This window comes from Miniopterus natalensis (assembly GCF_054644295.1).
Source record: "Miniopterus natalensis isolate mMinNat1 chromosome 1 unlocalized genomic scaffold, mMinNat1.hap1 SUPER_1_unloc_1, whole genome shotgun sequence".
Classification (NCBI taxonomy): Eukaryota; Metazoa; Chordata; class Mammalia; order Chiroptera; family Miniopteridae; genus Miniopterus; species Miniopterus natalensis.
Genome location: NW_028269905.1, coordinates 91,558 through 107,771, shown reverse-complemented (window position 1 = coordinate 107,771; position 16,214 = coordinate 91,558). Strand labels below are relative to the sequence as shown.

Sequence of the window (16,214 nt, the reverse complement as noted above, 5' to 3'; positions counted from 1 at the left end):
CAGCAGATAGAAGGCAGTTGTCAAGGAATCTTAACAGCATGTGTTCCCTGTGCCCACTCAGTACCCATCTTGCCTGACCCCAGGCTCTGGAAGTGCTCCAGATTGTGACAAACTGTTGGGGAGGTAAGATCAAAGGCCACAGACTTTGAATTTTCTGAAATAAAACTTATTTGCTATAAAATCTGCCTGGAGAAAGAAATGAGGGGGATATTTACCAGCCTGAAGTCAGGTACCTGACTCACCTCAGTTCATCACACACTGGTTTTCTTTATACATGAGTGTATCCCAAGATCCCAGCCACTCCCAACCCTACACAATGATACACATACCAAGGGCAACTTGTTCCAGAGCCAGCCAAAATTTTTCTCAAATTTCCTCTCCTCTTCTTGCAATAAACGAGCACACACATTTCTGTCTCCGCTCCCTTGACTGTAAATTTTGCAAATAGTTATTCGAGGCAGTTATATTCTGTAAAGTCAGCACAGAGACTGAATTAGTGAATACTGAACCGTTGCTTCTACGGATACACAGGGTGAGGTTCCTGTGAGCCTCTGGTCACATTTTTGTCAACCACTAATACAATGTATTGTTGATTCATTTACATTAAACTCACGGCCAACAGAACTCAGGACTGAATGAAGCTTATCTAATGCAGATAATTTCTCCTTAAGCTTCACAGCCTTCTTATGATTGGGAACACTAGACAGCACTTCAGCATGATACCTGCAGGCCATTTTAGAGAAATAACCAACAAAAAGCACAAAAATGAGGGGGGGGGAACCAAAGCACTAAGTAGACCCCAAAATGACACACAGTTTGAAAGCTGAGATATGCAGCTTTGTTTTACCTCCTGGGAAAATGTGCCTCAGGTGACTCAAATGTTTTGCTACTCTGTGTATGTCCAAGACTGTCATCAAAAGCAATGTACTGATTTGGGGTTTACAAATACATTTCAGTGGGTAGGCAAATTGGCAAACACAAAATCCACGAATGAGGACTGAATGTACATAAATGTCGATTCCTTTACAGGGAAGCAGGGTTGTCTCTCAATAGGGCAGTTGTAAACCAGGGCTGGGAAGTCAGAAAAAGGGAACCTAGTCTCAACTGCTACCTCTAAATTCTCAGTGAGTTGCAATAACATGGCAACCAAAATGGGTCAGACATAATAGACATCACTCAAGAAATGACTACTTGATTTCACTTTCGTTTTCATTTTATTATAAAATGTAAGATGGAATAGAGGGCATCTCAGAATCAGATTCATATTTCAACTTAGTGAAAATTTATAATTTATAATCTCCTCAAATGCCTGTGAAGTTTATTCCTAAATATCTCAACCAGAATTAATTTTATCATCTTTTTGAGTTAAATAAGCAAACAACTGGGTCCACAATTTATATTATCTGTCAATTTTTCCTATATTAAACATCTTCCATAGTTTAAACCCATTAGAGTACTTAATCCTTCCAAACAAACAAGTTTATAAAATCACCTCCCTAAAGGGCAGCCCCTTCTGGTTGTCCTCCTTTCACAGAACAAGCTTACTGCTTACGATTTTCCACTTTGGTCTCTAGTAGTGCTTAGTTCCATACCTTGTATTCCAGACTTCTTAAACGATAGGAAAAGGAATATACACACCTGTCTTCTTTCAGAGCACTGCTGAGAGGCCATACCACCTACCATATTAGGTACTTTCTTGCATGCATGGACTGCTCTGCCACCATGTATCTCAAGTCCATTTTTTTAAAAACCCCAAGTTAACTCATTGCTAATGTATGTTCCATTAGAATACGATTTCTTAACCAGGAGTTACCAGAGGCATTTCAGGGCAGTGGCCAATGAAGGCCCCCATGTTGTCAGTCTGAGGATTTTTCTAAAGAGAAAACCATAGTTTTATCAGATGCTCAAACAGGTCTATGATCAGTCACACCTCCAAAATTTTAAGAATCACCTCATTGGATTCTCGTTTTACAAAATTTTAATGTGTGGGACTGTTCAGTACAAGTTGATGTCATTCAGTATCTAATCCTGTTCTCCAAATTTCTACCACCTCTAGCAAGTTGTAATTTTATAAACAGAACCAGAAAGTTATATATTCTTACAATACAATTAAACATACAACATTTCTAACATTTAAAAGATTTTAAGTATTGTCAAATATAACTGGATTATATTTTAACCCACAGTACTTTACAGAGTTCATGATTTTAAATAAAGGCACATTAAATCATATCTGAATAAATCTCTAAGTGTATTAAGGTGGTAGTGACACTTGTAACTGTTTTAAAACTGCTGAAAAGTATGTTATTTTCTTGAAATGAGCTTGATGTAAAAGGCAGCAAAGAGGTCCTTATAAGGAGTGTCTGAATCTCCCTTGGTCAATGGTATCCGGCAAAGTTGGCGAAACCTAGGAGAACGCAGCAGCAAATTCTGTGAAAGGCCCATGAAGCTGGAGCACAGCCAGTAGAGAACAATCGACTATAAAAAAAAAAAAAGGACATGAATGGTAACACCTCTCATTCTCCAACGATACCAAGCTTCAGAGACAGGCAGGCAATACAAAAGAAAATTATAATCTCTGTAAATAGAGGTACACCAGGACTGAACAAGACCTGCAGCTGCTCAGAGAACTGAGATGGACCTAACAGGTAAGAAAGGATGAAAGGAAGACCAAAAAGCCAAAAGCAAGCAAAAAGGGAGGTATTCATGATAGAAAGTGGATGCCAGAGATTAGCTCCCAGGGGCCCAGAGCAGTCTCGCCTCCCTTCTTTGGCACTTAAAAGTTTTTTCCCCACCAAGACTCCTGACAAACTGCCCCACTGGAGGCAGGGTCCTGGAGGCACAGCCATTTATGATGGAAAACTCAGCCTCCCTAGGCCTCATTTTCCTCCATGTAGTCACCTATCTACAAACTCCTTCCAGTAACCAGCTGCTAAGGATAGTCAGGAATGTGTTATCTTTGCCTTTTTCTGTAACTTACAGTCTCAGCACTATCTTCAGTTCTTTTGTACCATCAACCAGACTGATGTCAGTGGGTCAGTGACTAAGTTCTGCAGCCTCCCAAAACAATCCCATACAAACACCTGTTCCAAACTTTTCTTTGGCAGCAGAGGTAATCAGAACCCAGAGGCATGACTATGTGGTGGTACAGTCCAGGCTCTGGAGTCTTCCTGCTTAAGTCTGAATTCCATTTCTTTGACTTCAGGTAAGTTATTTTTCCTCTGTTTCAGTTTCCTTGTTTATAAAATGGGCACAGGATTATACCTATCTCAGAAGGTTGCTGTGAAGAATCAATGAGATAACTCACATAGAGTGGAAAAGCACAGTGTGGCCCATAGTAAGCACTTGCGTTTGTTCCAAAAGCAAGTTTTTAGGAGCAGAAAGCAACTCGTCATCAAAGGCAGATTACCACTGTAGTTAAGAGCAAGAGCCAAGCTTCCTGGATGTGTGTTAAGACTCTGCCACTTAACAGATGAGTGACCTTGGATGAGTGACTTAACCTCTCTATGCTTAAGTTTCCTCATCACTAAAGTGGAGATTACAGTAGCACCTACTTCAGTGCACTGTTGGGAAAATTATATGCACTAATATATATATATGCAAACCGCTTTAAATAGTGCCTGGCACAAAGTCAGTGTTGCCTAAACATTAGCTGTCATCACCATCCGATTTATCCACTAAGCAAAAAGTACCTTGAACTCAATTACAGACTACAAGCTGTCCACTAAAAATCATTCTTCCTTAGCAATAAAGCCCTAATTTCTAGCGGAGTATGCTGCCATCTCACAAAAAAAGGATTGCTTCCCAGCCTCTTGGGCAGTCAGGTGTGGCCACACAACTAAGAGGTACGCGTGAGTGTTCGTGGGACGTCCGGGGAGCCTTCTTACAAGGGCTGCTGCACAGGAAGCTCCCTTTACGACTCCTGCAGACGACAAGCTCCAGCAGCCACCACGCCACACAGGCCTGAAGGACAGAAATTACAGACTGTGCCTGGCCGGGCGTGGCTCAGCGGTTGAGCGTCGACCTAGGGTCCAGGCAGCAGATTGTGGTTGGATTCCTGGTCAGGGCACATGCCTGGGTTGTGGGCTCCATCCCCAGTCAGGGGTGTGGAGGAGGCAGCCAGTCAATGACTCTCTCATCAAGGATGTTTCTATCTCTCTCTTCTTCTCTCTAAAATCAATAAAGATGTATTTTTTTAAAAATTTAAAAAAAAAAGAAAGAAAGAAATTATGGACAGTGGATGACAGAGCATTGAGAGAGAGGCAGGCCAGGTCGCTCATGTCTCCCAATAGCTGCCACATCAGCTCTACATTAAGCTTCCTAACTAAACTTTTGGGTACCTAACACACTTTTTTAGATATCTTGTTCACTTTGAATCCTGTCCCTCATTGAAACTTTACCGCTCTTATTTTATTTGAGCTGGGGGTTTCCTCAGTTATAACTGGTATTATTTCTCCCCTCAAATGTCATGAATCTGTATTTTTCTATTTTTACAGGGTATTTTATGACACTAGTATTATATGAAAATTACTGTAATAGGCACTTGCTGTTATTTCTTTAATTCTCACAGACATTATGATGTCTATTTAAGAAATGTGGAATAACTTACTTATTCTACACAAGATTAGTGACAATATTATGTCCAGGGGACAACTTTAAAAATACATTTTTGATGCTGAAAACATACTGTTCCAGATTCCTAAGATAAGTAAATACAAAAAACTTTTATATGTGCTGATATAACCCTAACTATCAGCAACAAATGGATTCTACTTTATGGTCTATGTGTCGGCTCTTAGCAAAGACAGAGCTATACCTGACATAACTTTTGCTCTCTTAGCACTATCCATGGGAAATAAGCAAAAGACTAAAGATATGAAATAACTGCAAACATAACCATTTCTTTTTCTATTTCTATCAAAGTCTAATTACAAATAGATGGAGACAAGTGTACCTAGCTCATAAAGAGTTGTCTAAGGTTAAACAATATCACATATGAACACATATGGACTTGGCACAAAGTTTTGAATCTTTTGTAAGTGCTAAATTCTTTGGCCCAGTCTATGTAGACAGAAAGAATTCAATATATCAACTAATCAAACAGAGCAAATACTTTGTTCACAGTAATGTGCAAGGTACTTTGCAAGATTGTAAAAAGAAAAAAGAGGTTGATTTAATAGAAGAGTTAAGACACATTCACATAAAAGATCAACCAATCCAAGAAATATTTAAGTGTCACTTGGTGATAGAGACAGTAAATTAATTTTTGTAGAAAAACTCAGAAACCATTAAGGAATTGAATAGTCAGAGAAAGCTCAGTAGAAGAGGCAGAATCCCAGTCAGACGAAGCTAAGATCAAACGAGATTTAGCACACAATGCTGGTGCTTACTCACAGAAGGTACGGTCGCAGCAATCGGAATCATCAACACTGATATTGCCCGAACAAAGTAGGTAACATACGACTGAAAACGAGACATTCCAATTTTTTGTAGAGCAAAAATCTGAAGGGGGAGAATACATACACAGACTGTGATTATTAAAATGCATATTAAAATAGACAAGCTTTAAAACACAAACTGAGCCCTGGCCAGTGTGGCTCCGGGGTTAGTGTGAGGGCCCACACACCGCACCGAAGGGTCTTACCTGGGTTGCAGGTTTGACCTCCAGCCCCACTAGAGCTGTGCAGAGGCAACCAATCAATGTGTCTCTCTCATATCCATGTTTCTCTATCTCTCTCTCCCTCTCCCATCCACTCTCTCCAAAAAAAAAAAAACAAACCACAAACTGATTTTTGACTGGCCTTCACTTACATTTTAATAAAAGCAAAAAAAAAAAATTAAAGATAAAACACTGATAAATGTATCTGGTTGATCATCTATCTTTTATAAAACTTAATAATTATGCAGAAGTCTTAAATGTAACTTTAATTAATGGCAGTAAAGAAGAGATTCAATTATATTAAACAGAATCACAGCATACTTTTTACAAGTTAATGTTTTTTAAAGATTGTAAGACAAAGTCCCTTCAAAATAGGTAGGATGGCCACGGCCAGTGTGGCTCAGTTGGCTGAGCGTCATCCTGTGCACCAAAGGGCTGCAGGTTGTTCGATTCCTGGTCAGGGCACATGGCAGAGTTGTGGGTTCGGTCCCCGGTTGGAGTGTGTGCTGGAGACAACCAATCGATGTTTCTCTCTCTCTCTCACACTCTCCCTTCTTCTCTTTCCCAAATCAATAAAAACTTGAACTTGGCAAACTCAAAGGTTTGTGATCTGGCAACATGGATTAAGGGGAATAACCAAGGTGAGGGAAGGCAGCTATAATTTATGAATTACTTATTTAAGCAGAGTATAGCCTAGTATTATAAGCACAGACTCTAGGTCCAAATTTCCTAGGTTCACATGGCAGCCTTTCATTTAGTGGTCATGAGACTTTGCACAAGTTACTTAATCTTTCTGTGCCTCACTTTTTCCACCTTAAAATGGGCATAAGAATAGTACTTACAGAGTTAGTCCAAGAATTACATGAGTTAAGTAATGTAAACTGTTAAAATAGTGACTGAAACATGGTGTATGTTAAGTAAGAATAAGCTTTTTTTATTAAACGTATACATACTGGCTTAGTAGACGGTATGAAAGACTAAAGGACTGACATGAATCCATGGTGACCCTGTGTTTATCACTCCCTTCCTTCTAACAAATATTCACAAAGTACCAACAACGTTCACAAGACTGTTAGGTGCTCCTAGGGAAATACACTTAGACCACACACTTAGACTGGAGTCTTTCCTCCAGAAACTTTCACCCGACACCTTATGGTATCATCTTCATTTTTCTTGTCTAAAAAAATAAGGGGTATTTTAGATTTCTCAGAGACCAGTGGACATGAGGTCTAAGAGAGCTCAGCTGAGATAGATCACTTCTAAGGTTTCTTCCAGTTCAAAAAGTCTATGTTCTCCTGAGTTTGAGAACAACTCTTTATGAAATTAAAGGCATGCTTCCCATAAACTGTTGAGTAAAGGAACATGGAATAATAGTAAGACATGGCTGAGAGGTCATATTTAATATGTACATGCTTTTCCAACCCATCTTATAAAGAAGTTCTGATTTTCCTAAGGTCACATAACTAAAAATGGCAGTCAGGTACTGACTCTGTTCCCTGCCTACAAATGTACATATTAAACATATATACAAATTACCAATCTATTATGGGAATAAAAACCAGACTGAATAGGCATCTTAATCACTGTCTTTACCAAAAGCGAATCACAAAATTAAATGTATTAGATACAAAATCGACACCCAGAAATCAATGGCATTCTTATCCAACAATGAACTTTCAGAGAGAGAAACTAAAAAAACAATACCATTTACCATTGCAACTAAAAAAATAAAATACCTAGGTATAAACTTAACCAAGGATGTAAAAGACCTGTACTTGGAAAACTATGGGACACTGAAAAAAGAAACAGTGGAAGATATAAACAAGTGGAAGAATATACCATGCTCATGGATTGGAAGAATTAATATCATTAAAATATCCACACTACCCAAAGCAATTTATAAATTCAATGCAATTCCTATTAAAATACCAACAACATATTTCACAGAGCTAGAACAAACATTTTGAAAATTTATATGGAACCAAAAAAGACCCCGAATAGCTGCAGCCATCTTGAGAAAAAAGAACAGAGTGGGAGGGATCATTTTACCAGATATCAAACTGTACTACAAAGCCACTGTAATCAAAACAGCCTGGTATTGGTACAACAACAGACATACAGATCAATGGAACAGAAGAGAGACCCCAGAAATAGACCCACGTCATTATGGTCAGTTAATATTTGACAAAGGAGGCAAGAGTATCCAATGGAGAAAAGACAGTCTCTTCAATAAGTGGTGCTGGGAAAATTGGGCAGCTACATGCAAAAGAATGAAACTAGATCACCAACTTTCACCTTACACAAAAATAAACTCAAAATGGATAAAAGACTTAAATGTAAGTCACGAAACCATAAAATCCTGGAAGAAAACATAGGCAGTAAAGTCCCAGACATCCCACGTAGTGGACTTTTCACTGATACATCTCCTAGGGCAAGAGAAACAAAAGAAAAAATAAACATATGGGACTACATCAAACTAAAAAGCTTCTGCACAGCAAAAGAAAACAGCCTCAAACTACAAAGGACCCCCACGGTCTGGGAAAACATATTTTCCAAGGATGTATCTGATAAGGGGCTAATTTCCAAAGTGTACAAAGAACTCATTCTACTCAGCAACCCAATTAAGAAATGGGCAAAGGACCTGAACAGACACTTCTCCAAAGAGGACATACGGATGGCCAAGAGACACATGAGAAAATGCTCAATGTCACTAATCATCAGAGAGATGCAAATTAAAACCACAAGGAGGTATCACTTCACACCTGTCAGAATGGCTCCATCAACAAGTCAACAAATGACATGTGCTGGCGAGGGTGTGGAGAAAGGGGAGCCTAGTACACTGCTGGTGGGAATGCAGACTGGGGCAACCTCTATAGAGAACAGTGTGGACGTTCCTCAAAAAATTAAAAATGGAGCTGCTTTTTGACCCACTGATCCCACTTCTAGGAATATATCCTAAGAATCCTGAAACACTAATCAGAAAGAATATATGCACCCCTATATTCATAGCAGCGCAATTTACAATAGCTAAGATCTGCAAACAGCCCAAGTGCCCATCAGTAGATGAGTGGATAAAAAAGCTGTGGGACATTTACACCATGGAATACTACGCAGCTGTAAAGAAGGACCTTGTACCACTTGGAATAGTATGGATGGGCCTGGAGAATATTATGCTAAGCAAAATAAGCCAGGCAGAGAAAGATAAACATCACATGATCTCACTTATATGTGGAATCTAAAGAACTTAATAAACTGATGAACAGAATAGATTCAATGACATGGAAGCATGGATGAGACTGAGGAATCTCAGAGGGATGGAGGAGGGCAGGTGGGTGGAGGGAGAGATTAACCGATGAATTTATATGCATATATGCGCAACCCAAGGACACGGACAGTGGTGTGGCGAGGGACTGGGGAGGGGGGTGGGACAGGGTTGAATGGGTCATGGGGGAGAAAAAGGGACATCTGTAATATTTTAAACAAAAGTAAAAAAAATAAAAATAAATAAATAAAAATTAAATGTATTAGAATCATATAATTTTAAAGCTGAAAGATTATAGTGTTCTAATTGAAGTGTTCTAATTCAGCTCTCTTATTTTAATTATGAACATTCTGTCCCCTAGACAGGGTTAAGGAACTGGCCCAAGATAGTCAGTTTGTCAATGGCAGATCTGCAACCAGAAACCAAGCTTAATTCTAGATCTGAGCTGGAATTAAGACTCAAACATATTTATATTATATGTCAGAACAGCAACAACAGAAATCCTAATAATTTAAATGGCAAACAATCTTATTTAAAACCACTGACCTCTATTATTATTAAATTGATGACACCAACGGAGACAGGCAGAATCCAAGTGGAATCTAGTGCAGTGAGGTCAGGAAACCATAGGACTCCACCAGTAGCTAACTGCTCCTGAACAGAAAAACCTGCTGAAAGTTTTATAAATAAAAGAATTTCTAGTAACAGCAGAAGGAAATATACAAGACATAAGTAGTATGATAATTCCAATAAGGTGTCCCTCACACTAAAGACTTGCATTGGTTTTATTCAGGCTATTTTCATTCCACAACACAAGTCAGTCCTACCTGGACTGAGAAAGAGGCAAGCAGCTTTCTGTAGCAAACAGACTTAGAATAAAAATATGTAGCAGTGCACTGGTCGATAGCTCAGTGGTTAGAGCATCACTTGAGTACCGAGGAGTCACGAGTTCAATTCCCAGTCAAGAGCACATACCTGGGCTGTAGGTTTGGTCCCCAACCTGGCCTGGGTCGGGGCTGGTGCAGGAGGCAACCAATTGACGGATCTTTCTCACACTGATGTTTCTCTCTCTCTCTTCCCTCCCCACCCTTCTGCTCTCTCTAAAAATCAATGGAAAGTCCTAGCCAGCTTCGCTCAGTGGTTAGAGCATTGACCTGTGGACTGAAGGGTCCTGAGTTCAATTCCAGCTAAGGGCATGTACCTCAGCTGCAGGCTTGCCCCCATCACGGTGAGTGGGGGAGGCAACCAATCAATGTGTCGCTCTCACATCAGTGTTTTTCTCTCTTTCCCTGCCAGTCTCTCTGAAAAGCAATGGAAAAAATATACTCAGGCGAGGATTAAAAAAATAAATAATAAAAAAATAAAAATCAATGGAAAAAATATGCTCAGGTGAGGACTAACAACCACAACAAAAAGTAGCAGTAATCTTTTCAGACTTAAATTTAAATAATTATGTAGCCAAAGGCTGCTTCTTTCAAGTCTATTCAGATTACTTTCTGGTTAGAAATGCCTTTAAATGAAAGAAACAAATGCTTTAGTTCCTATTGTTTCTTAATTAATGTTTACAGTTATAACTGTGAAACCTATTCTGTTCTCTTAAGTTTACAAACAAAAATAATTCTTGGCTAGGAAAACAAATTATGAAATTATAACACTAATTGTATTACGATCTCTCAGTAGTATTACCACTGTCCTTCCTAGATTTTTCTCAACACAGCTAGTCTGCTTACACTTAATATTTTAAATTCTATATTTACAACCTTTATAAAGAAGATTGGTTTAAGCATTCTAATTATGTTTAAAGTATGGGTTTTTTTTTCTTTTTCTTTAGAGTAAAAGACAATGTTAGAGAACTTATGTGGGGGAAATAGACTTCTATAATAACTACCTTCTGAATGTGTTGCTCCTGTGCTAAAATTCCGGAGAGCAACAGACATGCAGACCCACATGGGAAGCTGAATCCAGACCAGCACTGTGGCTTTGAAAGGGTGGCAGTTATCCCGAACATATAGCTCTGAAACGAGTCTCCGCATATTCTGTAGATAAGTGAGCCTATTTTGAGGGAAAAAGGGAAAAGAGAAAATGTCATTTGACTACTACTACTGCCTCATAACCATGGCACAAACATAGCCAAGTTATGGTTATTGGCTGAAGGATTTGTGTAGAATTTTTAATTGTCATAAGCTATATTAAGGGGCTGCCTAAATAAAAGGTAAATAAAGCCTTTTACTGAAAATTCTCTAGCAATGTACACAAATTACGTAACAATTCAATAAATCTAATGTGAAACTACAGGCTTTTTCCACAGTGATCTTTGGTCAATTAGGCTTTAACAAAGGAAGCTTCACTACCAACATGGTATTACTGCAATTTCTATCAGAAATACTAAAGGTAAAACGCACATTTTATTCAAATCCCTCCATTCCAGCCAAGTTCAATTACTTGGTCCCTGAATATACTTTTTGTAGCAATGTGGTTTTGTATTGTACGTGCTCTTAGCCTGTCAAAATGGTCTCCATTCTTCAATTCTCTTTCATGAAGATTTTCTTTGTTTTTCTGTTAGGCATATTAGTTATTCCTGTTCTTAAGTCCCACTTTCTTGACTACAGCCTCCTTGAAGGTCAAGTGTTGGGTCTTATTCATCTCTCAATCTCTTACAGCATGTTTTGTATAAAAGTAAGGCATTCAATAGGTTTTCTGAATTTACTCAAATTATAGTGTATTGAATTAAGAGAGTACACACCAACATTCTAGGCTCTTTATAATTTAGCCTCTGCCTACTCTTCCAACTTTATCTCCTGTTACTCCTTTATAGACACTTGTATTTTTTGGTGCCTGAATTACTTAGGTCATCCAAGAAATCAGACTTCTACATCAGCATGCCTTTGGAAATTATTATATCATCTGTGTGGACAACCCAGTATCTTGGACGTCCACCTGACAAACTCCCTTTCACCTTTCAAGACTCAATTCCAATGAAAATGCAGGAAACCTTTAGATGTATCTTCCAAAAAAGCCACCCATTTGTGTAAGGATGTGGCTGGACAATCATCCTGCCAGTGCTGCGTCAGCAGAGTGCCACTGACTTATCTAGGCTGCATTTATAACCCAGGTGAGTAGCTACAAATCTGTTCTTTTGGCCTAGAGCTATAGTTCTAAGACTTCTCTGATCAGTAAAACTTCAAAACTACAGGTCTGCCAACTTTTTCTTTATTGAGTAAAAACATGAAGCTATCACAATGGCTTTTAGATGTCAGGTCTTTTTAACACTAAATAAAGAAAAGCAATTTCATATTGAAGATAATTGGCCAATTTATACCTATATAGATAAAAATATGTGGCTAACCATATATATACATTTCTCATGTATTTCTCAAATATATATATATATTCTCATTGCTGTGAAATGGTGAACACTAGGTCACAGTACAGTAAGGGTTAGGATTTGGGAAATTAAGGAATAGCTTAGGTTGACTGAAGCAGGACAGCTTAGAAGTTCCCAGTGGATGACTGCAGCATGTTCAAGCACCCTTAGGCAAGGGTTTCCTAGGAACCCAGGCACATTACTACACAGGATAACTACACTGGATGGACAGCACCCTGGCTATCCAGTTGCTTCTATCATGACGTTCACATTTTCTGCTTCCCTATTCCTGTGGGCTATTGCCTACTGTATCTTTTCAAAAAGGTCAAATTTGCAAATAACCTGTATCATTTGTTGACTAAAATCCCAAGAGACTGGCACAGTATCTTCACCCTATTAAGCCTTCCCTGACTTTCCATAATGACCCAATTCCCTGCACAAAACCTTTTTCATAGTACTTAATTCAGTCATTATTTGATTGCAGATCTTTTCAGTAGGCTGGAGTCCCTTAAGAATAAGAAACTTGCCCCTCTTATCTTTGTTTCTCTACTTCCTCGCTTTCAGTCCAGTACATAAAACTACCATACCAGCCCTGGCAGAGTAGCTCAGTTGGTCAGAGCATCATGCCAATATGCCAACGTTGCGGGTTTGATCCCCAGTCAGGGCACATACAAGAAGCAACCAATAAATGCATAAATAAGTGGAACTTTCTCTCTCGCTTTCCCTTCCTCTCTCTCTACAATCAACAAATAAAAAATAAAAACAATAAAACTATCATGCCACATAAACTTATTAAAATATTAAAGAGTAAAAAAAACGTCTTTGCTGCTAAAGCTACAAAATACCCAAACTTATAATTATCACTTACACATTATATACATATATTTTCATGGTCTTATATGCATAGAAATAGCTCACCTGGCAACTCTTTTGGACCATCCCAACTGATTTGCACGAACTGCAACTTCTTGGTTAAGATGCTGTGCAATATTTTTTATTTCTGGTTGCAAATTTTCCACCTAGCTAAATAAAAAGTATAATTTGTTACGAGCACATAAATGATCTTTATTTATAACCACTCATAATTTTATTTTCTATTCCCTCAACTCATTTAAAAATGTGGTTTCTGCCTGGTTGGTGTGGCTCAATGGGTAAGTGTTCTTCAGTGCACACCAAAAGGTTTAATCCCTGGCCCTGGTTGGGGTGGGTCGAAGAGGCAACCAACCAATTGATGTTTCTCTGTCACATTGATGTTTCTCTCTCTCTCTGTAATTAAAAAAAAAAGTGCTTTACTGAGCATGTCAAAAAACCCTAAGTCTAAGCATAAAATGTTAATTTGCTTAAGATATCCTCAGTTACAACCAAATTCAAATTCCAGATTATACACTTATCTGTGTGATTTTGGGCAAGTTACTTAACCTCTCAGATCCTGTTCCCTCATATATAAAATGTGTATCAGTACCTACTTCACAGGGTAAATGTATGGATTAAGTGAGAATTGTACCTTCACTTTTACGTTTCATCCCTGGATTTCCCCGGGGTGAAAATAGAAGTCTATTAAGTCTTTAATATGCTCTATGACAGCAACAAAGTCCCTCAAATTTTGCATTTATACCTGCCCTGTGAAAATTCTGTAAAGTAGCACAATGCCTTAATGATGCCGATGAATCTTTCTGTTTTGTTTCCAGGTGTTTTTCCCCCAATGACCATAATCTTAAAATATGAAAGCCGTCTTTTTTGAAGTCTTACTTTTGAATAACACTTGCGATCCGAGCTCCTCGCCCGGGAGAGGGGCGGAGAGGCATTACCACCCGAACTTCCCGGGGAGCGAGCGGCCCGGCGAAGCGGGCAGGGCCGGCGTCCCGTCACCAACCGCGCGCTCGGCGGCTTCGCCGCAGCTCAGCCGGAAAACGCAGCGCCCGGAGACGGCGCGCACGCGCTGCTGCGCCCTCGAGGGCGGCGGGCGTGGGTCTCCCCGCGCTCTCCCCGCTACCGACCCACCTCGCCCGGAAAGGCGAGCTTAGGGCCCCCTGTGCTTTGAGAACAGACCCCGCGGGGGAAGGGAAGGACAGGCCCGCCCTGCGCCCGCCCGAGGCGGCCGCCGGGGAGCGGGCGCGCCCTCACCTTGGCCAGGACGTAGTGCTGGTAGGCCGCCAGCGGCAGCGTGACGGCGCCGCGCAGGGCCGCGGTGGTGAGCACGATGCTGCCCCACCAGGGCAGGCCGGCGGCGCCGTGCGCGCCCAGCAGCAGCTCCTCCGCGGCCCGCACCGGCGCCGAGCCGGCCAGGGCCTCGTACCAGCCGCCCGGGCCCGCCGCCGAGGCCGCCGCGCGCGCTGGCGGAGCGGAGCGCTCGGCCCGCAAGGCCGGCGGGGCCCTGGGCCCCAGCAGCAGCACGGGCAGCGGCCGCAGCCGCCTCCCGCCGAGCCGGGACAGCATGCGCGCGGCAGGTGCGGGCTCCGCGGGCTCCGCGGGCCCCGGGCACAGCTCCGCGGAAGCCGCCGCGCGCATGCGCCGGCGGCCCGGGGCGGAACGTGGGCGCGCGCCCGCCCGCAGCCTCTGTTGACCTTCCCAGCCAAGCCAGTGACGTTCGCGTCGCGCTGGAGATGACGCAGGAGACGGGAAGTCCCGCCTCCCCCACGCGGCACTGGGCGGCCTGCTGCGCAGCGCGCCCCTTGGCGGCGGGCGGCCGGGCCTGCTCCCGCGTGAAGTCGGCGCCCGCGCGCCTCTGCGTTCCTTTCCGCTTGCGGGGCTTGTTTCATGTGTACTACGTGAAGCTTGGGGTGGCTTCTGTTCACCGAGGAGTCCCCGCTCTGCGCGCCCTGCCTGCTCCGCTCCAGGCGGAGCGAGGCGCTGCTGCCCGAGCGGCCACGGGCTGGAGGGCCAGGCTCGGGTCGCCGGCCGGCCCTGTTTTCATCAGCATCCCTTAGGACCAGGCGCAGTTCCGTCTGGGGTGCGAACATTTGATTGGCCCGTCCGTCCCAGTTAGCATTTTCAACCCCACCTGCAAACTCAGTTTCCTTCGTTTTATCTTTCATTACTCACAGCAGAAAAACGTCCCATTTCCTGCCCCGCGGGGCATTATCGCTGACAGCACGGTGAACTCCTTCCTAGGGCCTACATGTGTCCTCGGCACCTTTCCAGTCGGAGCCGCGGCACTGTCTTCTGGCGGAAAGGACCACACGGCTGGCGCGGGCTAGGCTTGCGCGGCACTGCCGGCAACGGGACACGAGCGAGCGGAGGCCGTTCTGGGGCAGAGCCGCCGTCACGCTCTGTTGACCACGATTGTGAGAAGGGGGAGGGCACCTAATGGGACTAGGACCCTAGCTGTTTAATGATTATTCACCTTACTAACTGTAGATACCAGGTTCTCTTACAGGCCCTGGGGAATTAGAGGATGTGCCGCAAGAAGAAAAAGAACTAAAAAGAAGAGAGACACCTTTGGGCCTGGGTGGGTCCATTGCTCAGAAAAGAAATTGCAGTTTGAAAACAAACGACAGGATGTACTTTTATTTGGTTGCTGTGCCTGGATCCTGACCGCACCCCCCCCCCCCCCCCCACCTCCCATGTGTTTGCCTCAGGAATGCTGACCATTCTCAAGTCCCAGGAACTGCCGCAGCTGGGTTTTAACACCACTGAAAAATACCTCATTATCAGACTTCAAGATCCTGAAAGGAGACACAGGGACCACACATCTTCCAGCCATCTTCCCACCCCAGCCTCCCCCTTGCATGCAGCCTTTCTTATCTTTATATCGTCAGCAAACTAGTAAGGACAGAGCAGATTGTGGACAAATCCCTCTGCTCTCCCATTTTTCCAGCAGTATTGCCATAAACGCTTATGTACGATTCAACCTTGTCCCTGCTTAGTTGGCTGAAGGAGGAACAGGCAGCCCAGACCCATTCTTTCCAGTTTCATTTCCATAGAAGGGT

General features: G+C 42.1%; 1 protein-coding gene across 2 annotated transcripts; it reads right to left on the bottom strand.

Moving 5' to 3' along the window:
* Window positions 1–1,960: 1,960 nt before the first annotated feature.
* Window positions 1,961–14,721, bottom strand: COX18 (cytochrome c oxidase assembly factor COX18). 2 transcript variants are annotated; one of them, XM_087813690.1, is made up of 6 exons: window positions 14,410–14,721; window positions 13,204–13,304; window positions 10,810–10,973; window positions 9,468–9,592; window positions 5,395–5,502; window positions 1,961–2,478 (listed from the first exon to the last, which is right to left on the bottom strand). In XM_087813690.1, exons 1-6 carry the CDS (start codon window positions 14,719–14,721, stop codon window positions 2,305–2,307), a joined length of 984 nt encoding a protein of 327 aa, XP_087669816.1. In that variant the 3' UTR covers window positions 1,961–2,304. The 2 variants fall into 2 exon arrangements, with proteins under 2 accessions (XP_087669816.1, XP_016065089.2); XM_016209603.2 differs by lacking the exon at window positions 14,410–14,721 and having other exon boundaries at window positions 9,468–9,589; window positions 13,204–13,308.
* Window positions 14,722–16,214: the final 1,493 nt, after the last annotated feature.